Here is an 18,210-nt window from a genome sequence, read left to right as displayed (position 1 = left end):
CTTATTGGAGGTGTGCGAGGAAACAGGTGCTTATGTATTAAATTGCAAATTTTAGCCTGTGAAGTGACAGCAAATGTTTCTTTCCATTTTACTTTTTGTACTCTGCAATGATGGTATGTGTACAACTTTTTATTCATTCCTAAAAAAAATTGTACAAATGTTAGTTGTGAATTCATAATGTTCCCATGAAAAATTGAAGAGAAAGCTTTCATTCTGTATGTTAAACTGAGAAACAAAACTGGTAGATGAAGAATACACTGTAGTCTTTTGAGGGCAGCAATGTGAAAAAGGTGGAACACAATAGCTTGTTCTTGGTAATTAAGTGCTCTGACTGCTTCTATGCTGGAAATAATTGTAATGTGTTATTCTTGCATTTCATTATTTGGAGTTTTGAAATACAGTTTGAAGAAAAGATCATTAATAAAAAAACAGAGATGATGATAACCATGATTTACATTACAAAAGCCTTTTTTTTTAGTCTCTAAAATATTTACTCTGTAGGGTTTTTAATGCTCTGAGCTCTCATAATACAACTAAGTGCTTGCTTTTTGACTCATAGTTACTTAACCTAGGGGTTAAAGTACAGGAAGACAAGCAATGACAGCAATGTAAAAGGAGGTTAAGGTGCATTTCTAAAAGGGTTTGAAGCCCTGATGATTAAAGGGCATAATGAAATAAAGCATCTTAGAAATAGTAACAATAGTAGCTAATAAATATTGAGTTTACCACTTCACAGGCACTATACTAAGTATTTTATACTAATTTAGTGCCCTCAATAATCCCATGAACAGGTTAGTGTTATTATCGAAATTTTACAGATGAGGAAACTGTGGCACAGAGAGAAAAATTCCTTGTACTCAACAATTTTTAACCCTGGAGACTCCCTTATAATTCTCTTTAACCAAAAGAAAGAAATAGGTCACAAATGTCAGAGGTAAAGGTCACTTAGAGATCAGCTTGTCCATCATTTCAACTGGGTTCCATATGAGGTGTGTGATGAATGGTCCCCAAATAAATTTGAAGATCAGTACACATTCTGCTCACTCACTTTCTTGTTCAGCCACAATTTCTGAGTTGTTTGAATTATTTTACAAGTTCATATCACCTTTAAACTCAGAATAGAAGTTATTTAGCCTTTAAAAAATTATGCAATGTGCTAAAAACATTTGAAAAGAGTTCTTTCTTATTAATAATCTCCCTTCTAAGTTTATGTTTGTCTTTAGCCTACTTGTCTTTGTTCCACCAAGCTCCAACTACCTTAAGCAAAGTGATTAATGAAATAATTCAGAATAATTCAGGGGTTGGCATACGACAGCCAGGAGACCAAATCCCAGCATTTAAAAAATTTTTTTAAAGGGTTATAAAAAGGGAAAAAAATGTGACAGGGTTCTTATATGGTCTTGAAAAGCCCATTTAGTATCTGGCCCTTCATAGAAAAACTTTGCCAACCTCTAAAATAATCAAATATTCTGAAATAATAAGTATAACTTAAGGAGGTTTTACTTTGACAATGTAAACGTGAAAATGTTTTCTCCATCCCACTAGTGATTAATTTACAGAACAATTAAATGACAAGTTAAAATCAGAATATTTACTAGCGATATAACTAAGAATATTTAGCTTTGGTGTGAACTTCATTTTGCAAACTTAGGCATGCAAGATATGGAACTTATTTCTGTACTGACTTGTTTCTCATACCACTTAGAGAGCAGAAACTTAATGTCAGTTGATTTGGGGTTTCCCTCTTTCCCAGGGCTGAGTTTACTTTTGAGGGAGACATCTGGTTCCCATGTTTCACGTTTGTACTGCTGACACAGGCTCTACTCTTGTTCTTGGGCTTCCCATCTGTCTTACCTCTTATGTAGCAGCCCTGCTTCCCAGTCACACAGCCCACTAGTCACATAGCCTCTAGCCACACAGCCCTTTCAGGAAGTTTCCCCACTCACCAAAGCCAGATTCTTTCTGCTTAGACAATTTATTGCCTGTAATTTGGTTAGCATTTGCTTATCTCAAGAATTTTGAGCCTTTCCTGAGCTCAAGAGAGTATCACTTGTAGCCTCACTGCATTTATAGCATTTGTGACATTATAATTTTCTATTTATGAGTTTATTTGCCCCCTGGCTTCTAAACACCTTTGAAAATAGGCACCATTTTGTGTTTTCATTTGTTTCTCCATTTTATAGCAGTTTCTGATACATACTAGGCACTCAAGTTCTGGTTCAAGTGAATGAGTCAGTAAATTCATTACAGAAATCTTTTAAGGCTTAATTATAGTTTTGTCAGCATTTGAGTTATTCTATGTATCAGGAATAAACTTACATTTCCTTTAAATTACTCTTTTACTGGTAAGACTGGTGTTCCCTTACATCAATGGAGATTCTGTGTGTGTATAAATATTTACTTATACACACACACTTCAGGTTTTCAAAAAGCTTCAGGTAAATAAGAGTAGAAAGTAGAACTTGAACTGGTAAGGACAGTAGATATCAAGTTTGGTAGTGCTGTTCATCAAGTATTAGAATAAGGTTCAGAACAAGGTCCAGAATCTAGTATCTCATAGATGCTGCTGGGGAGCCACTTGATGAATTCTATACAAGTAAAAAAATAATTTCTTTTAGATAGGAATTTTGTTTTGGTCAACAGAAACATCACCTCTTGATGTAGAAATATGGTACTCTGAGTATGTCCTAATTTCCTCAAATGTTAACTTTGTTGTCTGCTCATCTGCTATCAAAAATGTCTTCTAGGGTAACAGAAGACATTGCTTTACACACATACTTGTCAGGGAACTTGACTTAAGCACTATCCAGCAGCTTCAGTGTACAGCTGAAGCAGATAGGAGCCTATGGGGGAACCACACAGAAAACTGTATTCCTGACCATAAAAGCTTAGTTCTCCAGAGAAATGCTATCCTATCCCTAGGTTACAAGTTAATCTTTGTTTATTGGCTTTGTTGTACAAAGAAAATGTTCAAATTTCCTGTGAAATCACAGGTGAAGATTATGAGTAGTATTAGAAGTGTTTCTAGTGCTTTTGCCAATGAGAAGAATAAGGTAGTCTCCAATAAAACTTACCATATCAAAATATGCATGGAAAGGGAGAAAGGGCAGAAGAGTGACTTTCCTAAAACCGAGGTGTAGCTTAATCTATACGTACAAACCTAATAAAGTATGTCAGCTGAGATTTAAACATAGCCAATATATGTGTTAAGGACTGTCCAAGGTAGCACAATTCAATCTGGGCAACTTGGGCCATCTGGTCCCTTAGAGTGGTCTCTGCTGAAGAAGGGTGGATATTTAATCAAGCATCATCACAAAATGCCTGAAATGCCCCTTGCTACCTACCTCACATCACTTCAATCCTACAGTCATCAAGTAACCTTCTGATTATGCTACAAGGAGAGGATGGGTTGTGGTTTGGAGATATGAAAATTCTGGTAATTGGAATATCTTTGATCATAACTGTAACTTGATAAAGTGATTTCTTTTATGTATATTTATTCATAATATCAGACACATACAATCTTAGTAGATACTGACCATGTCCAGTTACTGCCAAAGGCCATTCGGCTACACATTTCTAGATCAAATTCTAAAATGATGTGTCCTATCTTCTTTAATTGTAGACACTCAGTAGCCACTAGCCAGTGCCTGAAATAAGAAGTTTAGATGTTTGCTGAGTGAATAAATTACATACACACAAAACTAATCCATTTTGAGACTTCTTGATAGCCAACCAGATTTCCCCTGGAGATTTCAAATTCTGTCTCTTTGCATATGGTCTCTCTACTTAAACTTTAGTAAAGACATTTGTTCATTAACATTCTTTATATAAGAATTCACAACGTAACTTCCTTCTATATTTTAGTGCCAGAAAAAATTATCAGGAGAAAAACTGAGTGCTTTCTTCTACCAGATATAAAATCATTATCCACCATCTTTTCTCTCAGCTGCCAGAAAATTCTAAGACATATTTACATATAATCACAATGACTATTATCTTCTGATAAAATTTCTCCCTTAAATATTTTTATCTTTATTTAAATATTGCCTACTGACTTCCTATAGTAAGAGAATTTCGCTTAAGACATGTTCTTCTTCCTTCCCTTTTATTCCATCTCCTAACATTGTTATACAGATTGAGCAACTCTAATCTCAAAATCTGAAATGCTCCAAAATCTGAAATTTCTTTAGCATCAACATGATGCTTGAAGGAAATATCCATTCAAGCATTATGGATTTCATATTTTTATTAGGAATGCTCAACTGGTATATATTCTGCACATATTCTAAAATAAAAATCTCAAAATCCAAAACACTTATGTTTCCAAGCATTTTGGATAAGGCATACTCAACCTGTATTACCATTTTAGATGCTGTATTGATTACCTCCATAACTTTAATCAACTACAGGGGAGGAAAATAATCTTTTATCTGTCCATTTTAGGAGCCCCAGCTGGGGCTCCATAACAAAAGACAGATAAACAGGAGAAAAGCATACAAATTTATTTAACATAATTTTTTCATGACACAGAAGATTTCAAAAGGAAATAAAACCTCAAAGGGGCAATAAGAGTTGGATGCTTACATACTAAATTGGACAAAGAGTGGTAAATTATGAAAATGTGACAAGACAGAGAGGCTGGGGCTAGGGCAGAAAATGGTGGAACAATAAGAAGAGAAGAGATATATTTTGGATGTTTGTCCCCTCCAAATCTCATGTTAAAATGTGGTCCCCAGTGTTGGAGGAGAGGTCTGGTGGTAGGTGTTTGGGTCATGAGAGCAGATCCCCCATGAATGGTTTGGTGCTGTCCTAGTGGTAGTGAGTGAGTTCTGTATCAATTCATGCTAGAACTGGTTCTTTTAAAGAGCCTGGAACCTCCTCCACTCTCCCTTGCTCACTCTCACTATGGGATACATGGTATCCCCCTTCTACTTCTGCCATAATTTTAAGTTTCCAGAGGCCTCACCATAAGCTGGTACCAGGTTGCTTGTATAGCCTGAAGAACAGTAAGCCAAATAAACCTTTTTCTTTATAAATTATCCAGCCTCAGGTATTACCTTATAGCAATGCAAATGGACTAATACAATAAGTTAGTTTAATAAGGTTTGTTTGTACAGGTTTTTTTAGCCCTGGTGACAAAAATGTTACTTTCCTTCTGGTAGAGAGAGGACATCTTCCATATGGGAGTTTTATATCCTGGTTTTAGGAAGAAAAAGGGGTAGTCAAAGCATCCTTCTTGCATCTGCTGTTTTAAGCTCAAAATAATTCTTTTGCCAAAATGGCATATTTGGGGTGGCATATTCCACTACCCTTCAACATATATACTCCCTCTACCAGAGACATATTTCTTAATATCTCTCTTCTCTCCATCATCCCCCTCATAAAATGAGGATATAAACATGACTTTTCCTGTTAGGTCTCTTTCTACCCCTCTTCTTCAATCTTCCAGCTTTTAACAACTTTCTTTTTATGTGATCATAAAAAGATACTTAAATTCTGTGCTATAATCAATGTTTACTGTGGTTTGCCTATGAAATGATTCTAAAACAGTATATTACTGACCTATGTAGATATCTTTCACTAAAGAGCTCAGTAGTAGTATATTTTTAAAACATTATTTTCTGTATTGCTTTTTGATTTCCTGAAGCTCCTGTGTTTCCTTTTCTTTTGCAATATGCATTTTTCATTTCCTTTGCTATGGTAGCACTGAGCTAGAAGTCAGTTCCAGGGTCCCCATTCTGCCAGTACCTTGTTACATGGATGAATAATCACTTGTTTGAAGTTTACATGGAACATGACAGCCTTGGCCTTTTAGAAAGTTGTCACTCTAGATAATCTCCGATTTAGGCATTTTTCAGGACTTCAAAGGAAATACGTTCTTCATTACTGGAATTTGTAACACAAATCAGCTTCATGAAAATACAAAGTTAATAAAGGCATTCCATATGACTAGGAGGAAAAAAATACCTTAGTGTTAGAATAAAAGTAAAATTCTAAATACATAGAAACTTTATAGAATCTAGGATGAAAACATATACTTAAAAAATACAATGAGCAAAGTCAAAAGCTAAGAAGTTGGTCTGACAGAAACCAACAAAACACTCCCAAAAGTAATGAAAAGTATATGTAGTATTCAAGACAAATATAATACTTCTAACCTTTTAGGTTTCAAAATTGGTCTCAAGAACAGGCTAAATATGTATTCCTCTTTAATCAAAATAGTTTATTCATGCTTAAACCATGTAGACAAGCTTAAGACTTCTTTCTAACAAATTCTTTCTAACAAATTCACCTGTCAACCAAATGCTTTCCCTGTGTAAGAAGCTATTCTAGGCACCAAGAACAAAGCTGAAAAACCAGATGTTGTGTTTAAGTACTTGGGAGTCTAGTGGACATGTCTCTGATTTATTTCAGACATGAAAGCAATAAATCACAATATACTGTACAGGGTGCTATGTGAATAGGGAAGAGTTTATCAGTCTGCTTTGGCTGCCATAACAAAATGCCACAAACTGAGTGGCTTAAACAACAGAAATTTATTTTCTCACAGATCTGGAAGCTGGAAGCTGGAAGCTCAAGATTAAAAGGTTGGCAAGACTGGATTCTCTTGAGGCCTCTCCTGTTGGTCTTCTCATTGAATCCTCACATGGCCTCTTCTTTGTACGCATACATTCTAGATGTCTCTTCCCTTTCTTAGAAGAACACCAGTCATATTGGATTTGGACTTCACCCAACAGCCTCATTTTACTTTAATTACTTTTAAAAGGTCCTATCTCTACATACAGTCATTCATTCTGTGAAGCACAAGGGGCAAGACTTCAACATATGAATTGTAAGCAGACACAATTCAGCCTGTAACATAGAAGGTGGTAGTAAAAATGGAGAAGAAGGGACAAATGGAAAGATAGGAAGTAGAAATTAACATGACTTGATTGTTTGATGAGTTAATTATATACAAGAGCTATGGAGATCTGCCTGATTTTTTGTTTAGGCAATCAAGTCTCTGCTGGTGCATTTGTCAAAAAATGAATGCAGAAGAAGTCTTAGTTTGGCCCCTCAAAAAGTGAGCACTTCAATTTTCAAAATGTTGTGGTTGAAGCAGTAATTTCTAGCTAAAAGGTAGGTCAAAGTCAGAGCTTAGGAAAAAGTAGTATAGATAGAAGTCAAGGGTATGTGAGACTGCCCACAAAGAAAATTTAAAATAAGAACAAAAGGGAATGAAATTCTGGTGAATAATCCTAAAGGGTAGTTGAAGAAGCAGAAGGCAAATATAAAAGCTGTGAAAGTTTATCAAGAGAGACAAAGAATCAGAACAGAAAAAAATGGCACAAAAATTAAGGGAGAGAAGAATTAACTTGGATATAGTTGTTAATTCCTAAACCTTTTAAAGAAGCTTAGCGATATTTTACCTCAAGGATCATAATATATACTTTTTAATGAGTTCTAATATGCTTATGTTAGTAAACTAGAATATAATTTTTGATTATTTCTCACTATCCAGAATGTGTTCAAAATACCCTACTGATGTCATAGAGTTTTCATTACAGCTTTTGCAAATTTCAAATCTTTAGAATGAAAAACTATCTCTAAAGCCAAAATATGATGCCATATATCTTATAGTAATATGTAAATTAATTTTTTTCAGTATTGATTATTCTTGACAATACCCCTATTTATATTGGAATACAAATGCTGAGGTCAGATACAAAACAAAAGCTACCTATAACAATATATATGCCTTAAATACTGTAGAGGTTGTAAGATATCTAATGGATTAATATTTGAACAATATAACATCTTGGAATGTCCTGCTCTTAGAGCACTAAGTAGTTTGAAATCTTTTCATGAAATCTACTTGAGTGACACTAACAATTTTATGCAGAAAACTGAAAACAAGTTGCATATGGGAGTAACATTCATCAGCTATACTGTAAATATTATTTGGAAGCAATCAGATAGAGACACTTTAAAATTCCACATCACTCTGGAGAACCTAAGGCACAGATACAAATGATTTATTATGTTTTTAAAAAGTGACAAAAGGGAGTATTAATTCTGGAAGATTTTTAATCAATTTAACACTATTATACATTAGAGGAAAAAATTTTGTACAAACATTCCCTCACAAAGCCAGTAGTTTTATATTTACATGGCATTATTATGGTAATTTAAAATGCTAATCTATGATACAATGTTACTTCAGAAAACATATAATAAAATATAGTTGTTTTATAGCCATGCTCCCATTTTTGATGAAAGCTAGTTAGCTCATTCTAATGTTAGTTTAATACTTTAAAAATGCATAATAGATATTCAGTCAGCATTACACAACCTTTAAGACAGAAGTCTGTCAAACAGAATAGACAGAGGGCTCATCATCACTTATGTCTGAATCTTCATCTACTCCTTCAATAACTGATTTCTTCCCTTTACAACAGGATACAATTAATCCAATCAAGAATACCTGTAAATTCAAATAAGCTATGTGTTATTTTTCAAATTTAAAATCATTTGTAAAGTAATGCTTTAAAATTCAATGACAGTACTATGATATAAATAGACTACTAATATACAAAGAGTTTACCTGTTTAACTATAATTTACCAAGGAAGGTCAAATCATGCCGCAGGTATCTGTACTCACCCCAAGAAACGCCCAGTTACCAAAATAGTAAGCAGCACTGAAGAACCAGAACTTGTGAAGGAATAGGTATGTCCGGGTAACAGTACACTGATCTGTAAAACCAAATACAGTAAAAGACTATGATGAGATAGGTTCTTTCATAAAATTGATGATTAATACTTTCTCTAAAAGCGAATAACCAAGATCATACGGCTAATAAGTGTCAGAGATGGGACTGAAATTTAGGCCTCTCTTCAAAAGCCACTCTTTCAGTCACCTTAATGTAGTGTTAAAAACTGCCAACTAATATGACATATTTTTTTTAAAATGAATGCTGCCAATGCAATCCAGATCTTAGGCATAAAAAATTATTTTGGCTAGTTTGCTTTATTAGAAATAGAAAAATCACTTTTACTTGGAGTATCAGACATATCCTAAAACAAAATAGTTTTCCTGATGAACATCAAGAAAAAAGAACAAAGTAATCAGATGTGGTTAGTATTAAGTTGCACGTGTAGGCGCAGAAAGGTCTAAAACCTTTCCTCACCCACTGTAAGTTTCATGGCCAACACTCCTATAACAGAAGATAGGTTAACAAGAGAAAAGCATAACACATTTATTTAATCAATTTTACATGACACAGGAGGCTTCAGAAATGAAGACTCAACGACTCCAGGGGAAACTGTATATTTTCATGCATAGTCAATGAAGAATGGAGAGCTAAGAGCTAAGAATAGAGAATAATTAGACAAAAGTGTATAACCTAATGGTAACAGATTGAGCGGGGAAAGCCAGCAAGGTCTGTATGTTCAGATTCTTCTTGGTCTTTCTATACAGCATTCCCTTCTTCATGGTATAGGGCAGAACACCTTCTGGAATGAGAGTTTTATGACCTACTATCAGACAAGGTAGGTCACAGAATTTCTTTATGGCCAGCTCCTACATAAAAAGGTGAGGGAAGTTTAATATTTCTAGGTTTATGGCTGGCTTTGGGGAAGTGGGGTTCTAATTTCTATGACATGGTTGGGGTAAGAGAAATTCTAGTTTCTATGGTCTGCCTTGGGAGAAAAAGGGGAACAAAAGAAAGAAGGGCAAGAGAAGACCAAAAGGATACTTTGCTTCTGGGGCTCTTTCAATATCCTTCAGTTCAAAGTACTTAGCATGTATAGTGTGTGCTATCATTTGCTTATCCCCAAAACACTTTTCTAAGAAACAAAATCTCAGTGCAGCTCAAACTTGAGAGGTTTCTTTTAGCTTTTAGCTTTTTACGACTGCTACTGAATGAATGGTTGCTTCTTCTAAAGAAATTAAATTACATAGATGGGTGTTTTTATGTCTTCTACCACTTTCCTAGAACTAGTACAACGCTTAACTGTGCCAGTCCCCAGTTCACCAACTTTGTACCCAGTTGTCATCTCATTCAAATATGGGTTTACTTGGAGACAGTGGCCATAGCTAAGTTACTTGGCATGTTTGACTTTTGACAATAATAAAAATGGTTTTGGATTTTATTTCCAAAAAATGTATACAATGTCGGAACTTCACATTTTATATACTAGTATCTGGCTATTAGTATTTTACAGGAGCCATAATTCTTGGTGACCCCACACACACACACACACACACACACACACACACACGACTTTTTTGTAAACTGTCATTTCAATGTTACAATCATTTTTAGTTATTGTAATCAATGTGAATGTCATATTTTTTTCAAATTTGTTCTGAGCCTATAGTGTTTGCTTTGTGAACATAAGTGTATTGTATATATTCTGTATAGTTATATTGTACTGAAATATTAGCTTGTTTGATATAAGGAAAATATGTATTGAGTATCTTTTTGCTAGCCTGATTGTTTAATCTTTTTAAAAAAGGTTTAAACTTTTTTTTTTTAATATTTAAATTGGCCTTTAATACATGGTCACAAATAAAGTTGCAGTTAGGAAAGGGATGGGCAGAAGGCAACTAGTTTTGAGCATCTTTAAATAGAAATATGAGACTAAGGTTTGGTTTTGTTTTTGTTTTCTCATTAAAATATCTTATGCTTTATGGAAAAAAGAAAATCATTATTTACTGATATGATTCCTGTTGGAACTTCAGATAGCAGTATAGCTATAATTAAAAATAAATATATTTTTCTCCTTCAAATAAAATGTAAGTCTTAAAGAGAAAGTAGCAGACTGGTTATTTCATATTTGTGTAAACCCCATACTAGTTTTGTCCAAATACATTATTTCCATTAGGTTACAAAGTCATTGACCCAATTGACACATATATAGTAAATGATGTCTCAGGAAATATTTATTCAAGCCATTCAGAAAGGCCTGTGGCAACACGATACAGCTGACTTCAAACAAAACAGGTTAGAGGTACCCACCACCATGTGCAGACAAAAATCCACATATAACTTTTGACTCCTCCAAAATTTAACTACTAAATAGCTTAGTGTTTTCTGGAAGCCTTACCAATAACACAAACTGTTGATTGACCCATATTTTGTATGTTATGTGTATTACATACTGTGATCTTACAATAAATTAAGCTAAAGAAAAGAAAGTGTTACTCAGAAAATTATTAAAAGTAAAAATATATTTACTATTCATTAAGTGGAAGCAGATTATCATTAAGGTCTTTATCCTCATTGTCTTTACATTGAATTGGCTGAGGGGGAGGGGAAGGAGGGAAAAGAGGAGGGGTTAGTCTTGCTGTTTCGAGGTGGTAGAGGTGGAAGAGGCAAAGGAAGTAGAAGAGGAGGCAGGAGAGGCAACTGCAACTTTTCTAATGTAGATGGCAGGGTGATGGATGCAGCAAACCATACACATACACTATGGCACGTGTATACCTATGTAACAAACCTGCATGTTCTGCACATGTACCCCAGAACTTAAAGTACAATTTGAAAAAAAAAAAAAAAAATCCGGCATAAGTGAACTCATGCAGCTCAAATCCATGTTGTTCAAGGGTCAACCATATTATGTAATTGAGTGAAACATTATATACAGCTAGTGCTCGACTTAGGACGACCACAATTGGTCCGACAGACCGGTCGTAACACGATTTGGTCGTAAGTTGAGTAGGCTATATGTACAGTACTGTGAAATGATGTTATAAAAATCTTTAAGTCATATCTTATCATAATTTTCTTTCATTATTGTTATATATCATAATTTTCTTTGTTCATTTTATGCCATTTGTATCATCTCTACACCATTTTGTTTCTTATTTTTATATTTGTCAGGTTTAAGTAAAACACTGCATTACCAGTAGTAAAAGTTGACCTGAATGCTTATTATGAAAGCATTCTGGTCAAATCTCATTTTTAAAAAGGCACCTTAACTTGTGGTAAAAGCGCAGCTTTGTGTAAAACTGTGGAATATTCAGATCACTGAACCACGGTGGTCTATGGTTTGAAGTGAAAAACCACGGCACATGATGAGTTTTGAAAAGCAGAAGAGTATGAACTATGTTAAGTCTTAGGGTTGAAAAGGACTAGTTGCCAGGTATTTATTTATTATCATTGTAAATAGAAAAGTAAATCATCACAACTTTATGTGACTTTCCATGGGATACAAATATGTAGCATTCATCATAAAAGATGTCATCTGGATATCTTGTTCAAATATAATTTAAACTTAGTATGTTCTAATATTGTTAAAGATACAGGGATATAAGCCACTCACATTTTAGTAAGAAAGGCAAGAAAATGACTAATAATGATATGATATAGCATATATGTTTATTGTCCCACACTGTCGTACACCCAGCTGGGCAACATTTGCGCTGCCAGATGCAGAGCGGTTGTGGCTAGCTATTGTGGTCGTAAAGTCGAATGGTCGTAAGTTGCATAGGTCGTAAATCAATCAATACCTGTATGCTGCACCTAATAGAGGATACCAACCTCACAAATTTCAGAGGGGCTGTATATCTAACAGAAGAAAATCCTTATCTTACAAAGCAACTTCTTCTCAGTCTGTTAATTACAAAAGAAATTATAACTTCTGCATATTTTTATCCAAAATGGACAATGGCAAAAAGATGCTACATGCAATTAGGAGACCAATCCCATATCCTATTTCTAACCATGAAAATACACCTTTTATTTTTCTGAGCTCTCTTCTTAGCTTCAATAAGTAAGTGCTATTTTCTTTCAAAACATAAATTGAGCTGAGGGCTACATATTCCAGCTTATTACATAAGGGATCTAATAACACTTTTTCTTGTTCCTGTCACATGGTTTTCTGAAAATAGCATTAAAGCTATATTTTATCAACATATAAGACTTGTTATATAAAGCTTCAGATATGTTATATAAAGATTTGGATAATCTAAATTTTATCAACTCTAAACCCTTAAACTGTACTTCAACATTTACTTCTGAATTGCTCAATACCAAACTGAACAAACTTCTTTCTGTAGAAAAACATACAATTTAACAGAGAAGCTATCTATTGATCCCAAGGGCACCCTTCAAAGTATTTCTTCTCTTTATCAACAGAAAAGTCTAGAAGGAATATTCACACTTTTCTAAGAAAACCAGAAGGGCTTTAAGCAGCATTAGCTGAACATATTTCTGTCTCCTATAGTTAGCACAGATGATTAGAGCTTTACACTAGGTGCTGGGAGTTCAGGCTCGCAGCAGAGACTCCTAGATAGAAAACGTCTTTGTCATTTACTTTGTACTGCCACCACACTGTATTGTCACTTTTATTGTAGAACTTACTTCACAGCGATATAGCTGTTCAATTTGTAATTTTTTTCCAGTAGATATACTGAGTATTGTAAAATACCATTGGAGTACTCAATCGATTAATATTCAGTGACTGCTGAAGTAAAATAAATGTAAAAGGGGATATTTCATTTAAAATTCATATTGTTAAACAGCACATTTTCTTTCTTTCTTTTCTTTCTTTCTTCTTTCTTTCTCTCTCTCTCTCTCTCTCTCTCTTTCTCTCTTTCTCTCTTTCTTTCTTTTTTCTTCTTTTTTTTTTTTTAGACAGAGTCTTGCTCTGTCACCAGGCTGGAGTGCAGTGGCACGATCTCGGCTAACCTACACCTCCCGGGATCAAGAGATTCCCCTGCCCTCAGCCTCCCAAGTAGCTGGGACTACAGGCATGTGCCATCATGCTGGGCTAATTTTTTGTATTTTAGTAGAGATTGGGTTTCATCATGTTGGCCTGGATGGTCTTGATCTCCTGACCTCGTAATCCACCCACGTTGACTCCAAAGCTCTGGGATTATAGGCATGAGCCACTGTGACTAGCCCATTTTCTAATTTTTAAAAATTAAAATATGACAAGATTCCAAGGGCATAAAATGAGAAAGTTGAATATATCTTGAAATTAAAGCATAACTAAAATGTCCAGCATGGTGAATCAAGAGCCCAGGCTCTGGACTGTGACAGACCTGGAGGGGAATAGCATTTGGTCACTTTTTTGCCATGTGTACAGGCAGATCTGAACTGTGGAACCTGTGTACTTATCACCATCTTTCCTCACAGTATTGCTATAAAGATCATATGACACATATGACATATATATCAAAAGCCCCATGCAAAGTGGCACTTAATATTAATTTCCTTCATTTTTCCTCTGCAAAGTATAGAGAACAATTGTGAAGAGCTGCTCAACTGGTTGCAAGTCTTAAGATTTTAGACATTCATGTCCAATAGTAGGAAAATAATTGGTTAGTCATTAGTATCATGACTACTCTTTGCAAGCCCATTATTTTTCTGTCTCTATAGTTGAAACAAACACAAATGAATTTGGCAAAGTTCAAATTTGTATAATCAGTATCAGGATACATTGCTAAATAGTAATATGCCAATTTGAATAACCAATTAGAATGTTTCAAAAATGAAGAGCAGGATGGGCTTGGACCTATGCAAAAAATGCCTGTTCATAATTATTCTAAAAACAAGAATGGTATCATTCATGGTTTAAGTATTACTTTAACTTCATTTTACAAGTATAAGCCTGTTTGAAAAACAGAACGTTCTTAATACTGCTTATGCTCTAAACTTAAAAAATAAAAGTTCTATTACTAATTTCAATACTTAAAGATATTTTGGGAGTCAGAACTTGACTAAATTAGAAATTTCAGGGCCAGAACAGGGTTTACAAAACAGAGGATGAGCTGGCAGAAGCAAGATAAATCAAATCATTCTCCTCCAGACATCTAATCATCCACTTAGTAACATTTTAAATTGGCTCTCTGACTTTTGCCCACCACCAAAACTGTATCTTAAATATTTTTTGAATCACGTTATTTTACACGTTTATCTTTTTTAAAGGTTGTGGACTTTGACACAAGCCTTTTAAAATACCATACAAAGGTACCAACATTCCGTGTTGTTGTTGAAAAATGATACTAGACTAAAAATCCACATACACAATATGTAATAGCTCTTTATAGACATCTTTATACATATATATAATTTTATTTCTTTATACATATATATAATTTTATACCATTAGGAAAATTTTTTGCTAATAAGATTCATGCATATATTTCATCTTCAAGCAAAGATGATTTCACTCTGAATAAATGGAGGGGAGTGTCATTCTTCACCATCTGCCATCTATCTTCCAGCTGCTCACCTGAATCATACATATCTAGGCAATCTATAGATTTCTTTCTATAGTTATCCAACTAAGAAAATTACAATAAACTTTCTGAATTTGGTTTTACCTTCCAAGTAAATTATAATCGTTGGATATTTCATTTAGGAATTCTGTTCTAAAATCTGAAGTATTACAGAAACTTCTGTTGTTCCTCAAAAGGACATGTAATTGAATTAAAGATTAAACTTCCGATTAGATGTTAACAATGAAAACTAAACATGGGGGAGGCAGACTCAAATAATTATTTTTCTGATAAGAAAGTGGCCATACAGAAATGATTAGAATTAAAAGAGCCAAGAAGGGGCATCTGAAGCATATGAATAAAATCAAAATACTTTTGAATCCTGTTACTACCACCATTCCTTCATCTCTTCTCACGTATCATCAAACAGAGAAATAGAAGAAATGCAAGTAAATCATTTTTTTTTTGTAACTTAACAGCAGTGTAAACACTGAATGTTTAAGCCACAATTGAGTTATCATGTAAACCTTCATTTGACATCAATTTATAATTAATTACTGTATATTTGCATTTTATAAAACAAAGCCTTATGTTACATATGTATATATAGAGAGAAAGCATTTGAGAAATCTCAAATGTCATGTAGAATAATTTTAAAACAAGCATTTTATTTGACTAGTGACCAATAAAAGCTGGTAAAAGACTGGACTATTTAGAAGCCATGTTATAGCTCATGGTTGCCCATGACTGTGCCAATTGGTTTCTGATGAGGGTTTTGCAACTATTGAATATTTATAACGGACATATATATTTTAACTGTATACAGGCTAAGGAGTTTGGACTTTATTGTGATATGATTTGAAATCACTTATCAAATGGTTTTAAGAAAGGGTAACATGAATGGAGTACAGATTAGAAGAGGAGATTAAAAGTAGAAAGAGGTTTACCAAGTTAGAAGGCTATACAACTGAAAAAAAAAAAAAACGAGCTCAGAGATGGGAAGCAAAAAGTTGGGATCTGAGAGATTTTTAATAGGAACAAAAGTTGTATATTTATATTAAAATATAACAAGTGGTATACAGTTAATGTTTTGTTAAATCTCACTGGGAGATGTAGGTAAAGGGAAAGAGAACTGATAATGTCAAAAATCATAGAAATTTTGAAGGACATAGTTTTCTTATACTTTAAGAATACACAAACTGTATCAGGCTAATAAAGATGTTTGCCAGATGTTTTGCATTTAAGAATAAGTTTCAGAGGAACCACTTTTAAGAACAAGTATAATTTATGTTGAGCTCTGGTTATAATTAAATAAGTTTAAAGCATTTCTAAGGTACTAATATATATATATTTGTCTTTTAAGAAAAGAATGCTCCTAATTTCATTTTATTACTAATTGGCCACATAACACTCATTAAAAGGGAGGACAAGGTCTTAGCATATAAAATGTAGAAATTGTATAATCACAATCTGTAGGAGTGAACTGAGATTTACTATCTGCTGGTTGTAATTGTCCAAGGATAGTAAGATATAAAGCAATTGTTTTCTATTACTTTATCTTTTGATAAAGTAAGTTTAAGGAGATATACTAAAATACAAATATTAAAGTTGAAGATAGAAGATTGAGACTTAGTTAAGTCTGACAATAATAGGAGACCTTTGAGGTATCTAATTTAACTTCTAAATATCAGTTTCTTTGTAAGTGACATACAGATATGTGTGGTATATGGTGCTATATCAAATTTCTGGGAATTTAGAGAGAAATTTACATTTGAAAGAAAAGATTGATGTTTTCAGAGTTAGCCACCTTAAGCAATAATCTGTGAGTAGCTGAGAAGTTTCACAAAATTATTTAGGTTGGCTTTGATGTAGATTCTGGAGAATTTAGACAGCATATAGTTAATTAACTTTACTATACTATCTTAGTTAAACTTCTATCAACGCAACTGCAATGTCACCTAGAAAAAGAACCTCAATATCAGGAGACTTTCTAGATCTCTAGCAACATCCAAGAAAAATGGTGCTCTGATCAATAGTTACTTTTCTGGTTTGCATCACAATCTTGCTTGACAATAGACGTCATACATCAGGCCATCTCAGCTAGATACCAGACAATAATATTACTGAGGCTCACTTTCTAACTTCATGCTTACCTAGACATGTGTGACTATAAATTGGATTTTCCATGCAAATTTTTCTCTTTGGTGATAATTCACTAACCTTGAGCAGATGTTTAGTTTCTTTAATAGTTAAACTTTCTATGGTAAATTAATAAGCTGCAATTTGGTTGACATTAGATACTTGGGCTATTCTCTGTTCAGTTATATGAAGCTAAATATAGATGGTGGAGACCAAAGTATGGCACTTCTTAGAAATAATTATATCTCATCACTCTTCTGTTGTGCTACACATCTTACGGGTTTACTACAATCAAATCAAATGAGGTTATCAACACAAACTTATTATTTGTCAAAAGATTAGAAATATATAGCATTTAACCATAAAAAAATGTTTAACCTGTTGAAAACTTAGCTTTCTGGTCAAGAGAACAGACTTAGCATAGTTATTTGTTTCTTATCCTTCTAAGGATCTCATTACTATTCTAGTATAGGAATAAAGCCAGGAGCAATCATTTATCAGCAAAGAGAATGGAAGTGGAACCATCAGCTGACGAGACGTTCCAACAATAATCTGGAAGATGGAAGGCCACATTTAAAAGGTCTCCAGTAAAACAGATGGTTTCCCTCACATTTATTTTAAAATATAATATGAGATCAAGAAGTCCCAGACGCATGCACAGAGTTACCAGCAACGAGGCTTTCCAATTCCTGATATTTAAATACCAATTGGCATAAATGTGAATGGACCATCAAATATATGTAGAAAACTATCAGCATGAGGGAAAAAGAAAACAACATAAACAGAACTGTACTTGGATAACCAGAATTATAATTTTACTTAAAGGAAACCATTAAGAAAAATGTTTAGTTACATTCAGGTA

The 18,210-nt window shown here is 33.8% G+C and overlaps 1 protein-coding gene across 5 annotated transcripts in view; it reads right to left on the bottom strand.

Annotated features, from left to right (window-relative positions):
- Positions 1–8,001: 8,001 nt before the first annotated feature.
- The window catches only part of LMBRD1 (LMBR1 domain containing 1), a 122,304-nt gene continuing 112,095 nt past the window's right edge, over positions 8,002–18,210 (bottom strand). For all 5 annotated transcript variants that reach the window (XM_017549433.2, XM_037746042.1, XM_017549432.1 and 2 more), the window contains 2 exons: positions 8,646–8,737; positions 8,002–8,467 (listed from right to left, as the gene is read on the bottom strand). In XM_017549433.2, the coding sequence (XP_017404922.1) occupies positions 8,354–8,467; positions 8,646–8,737 (206 nt within the window). In that variant the 3' untranslated portion in view covers positions 8,002–8,353. The remainder of the gene's footprint in view (positions 8,468–8,645; positions 8,738–18,210) is intronic.

The sequence above is a fragment of the Cebus imitator genome, unplaced genomic scaffold (assembly GCF_001604975.1).
Source record: "Cebus imitator isolate Cc_AM_T3 unplaced genomic scaffold, Cebus_imitator-1.0 Scaffold218, whole genome shotgun sequence".
Taxonomy (NCBI): Eukaryota; Metazoa; Chordata; class Mammalia; order Primates; family Cebidae; genus Cebus; species Cebus imitator.
This window is presented reverse-complemented; position numbering and strand designations above follow the sequence as displayed.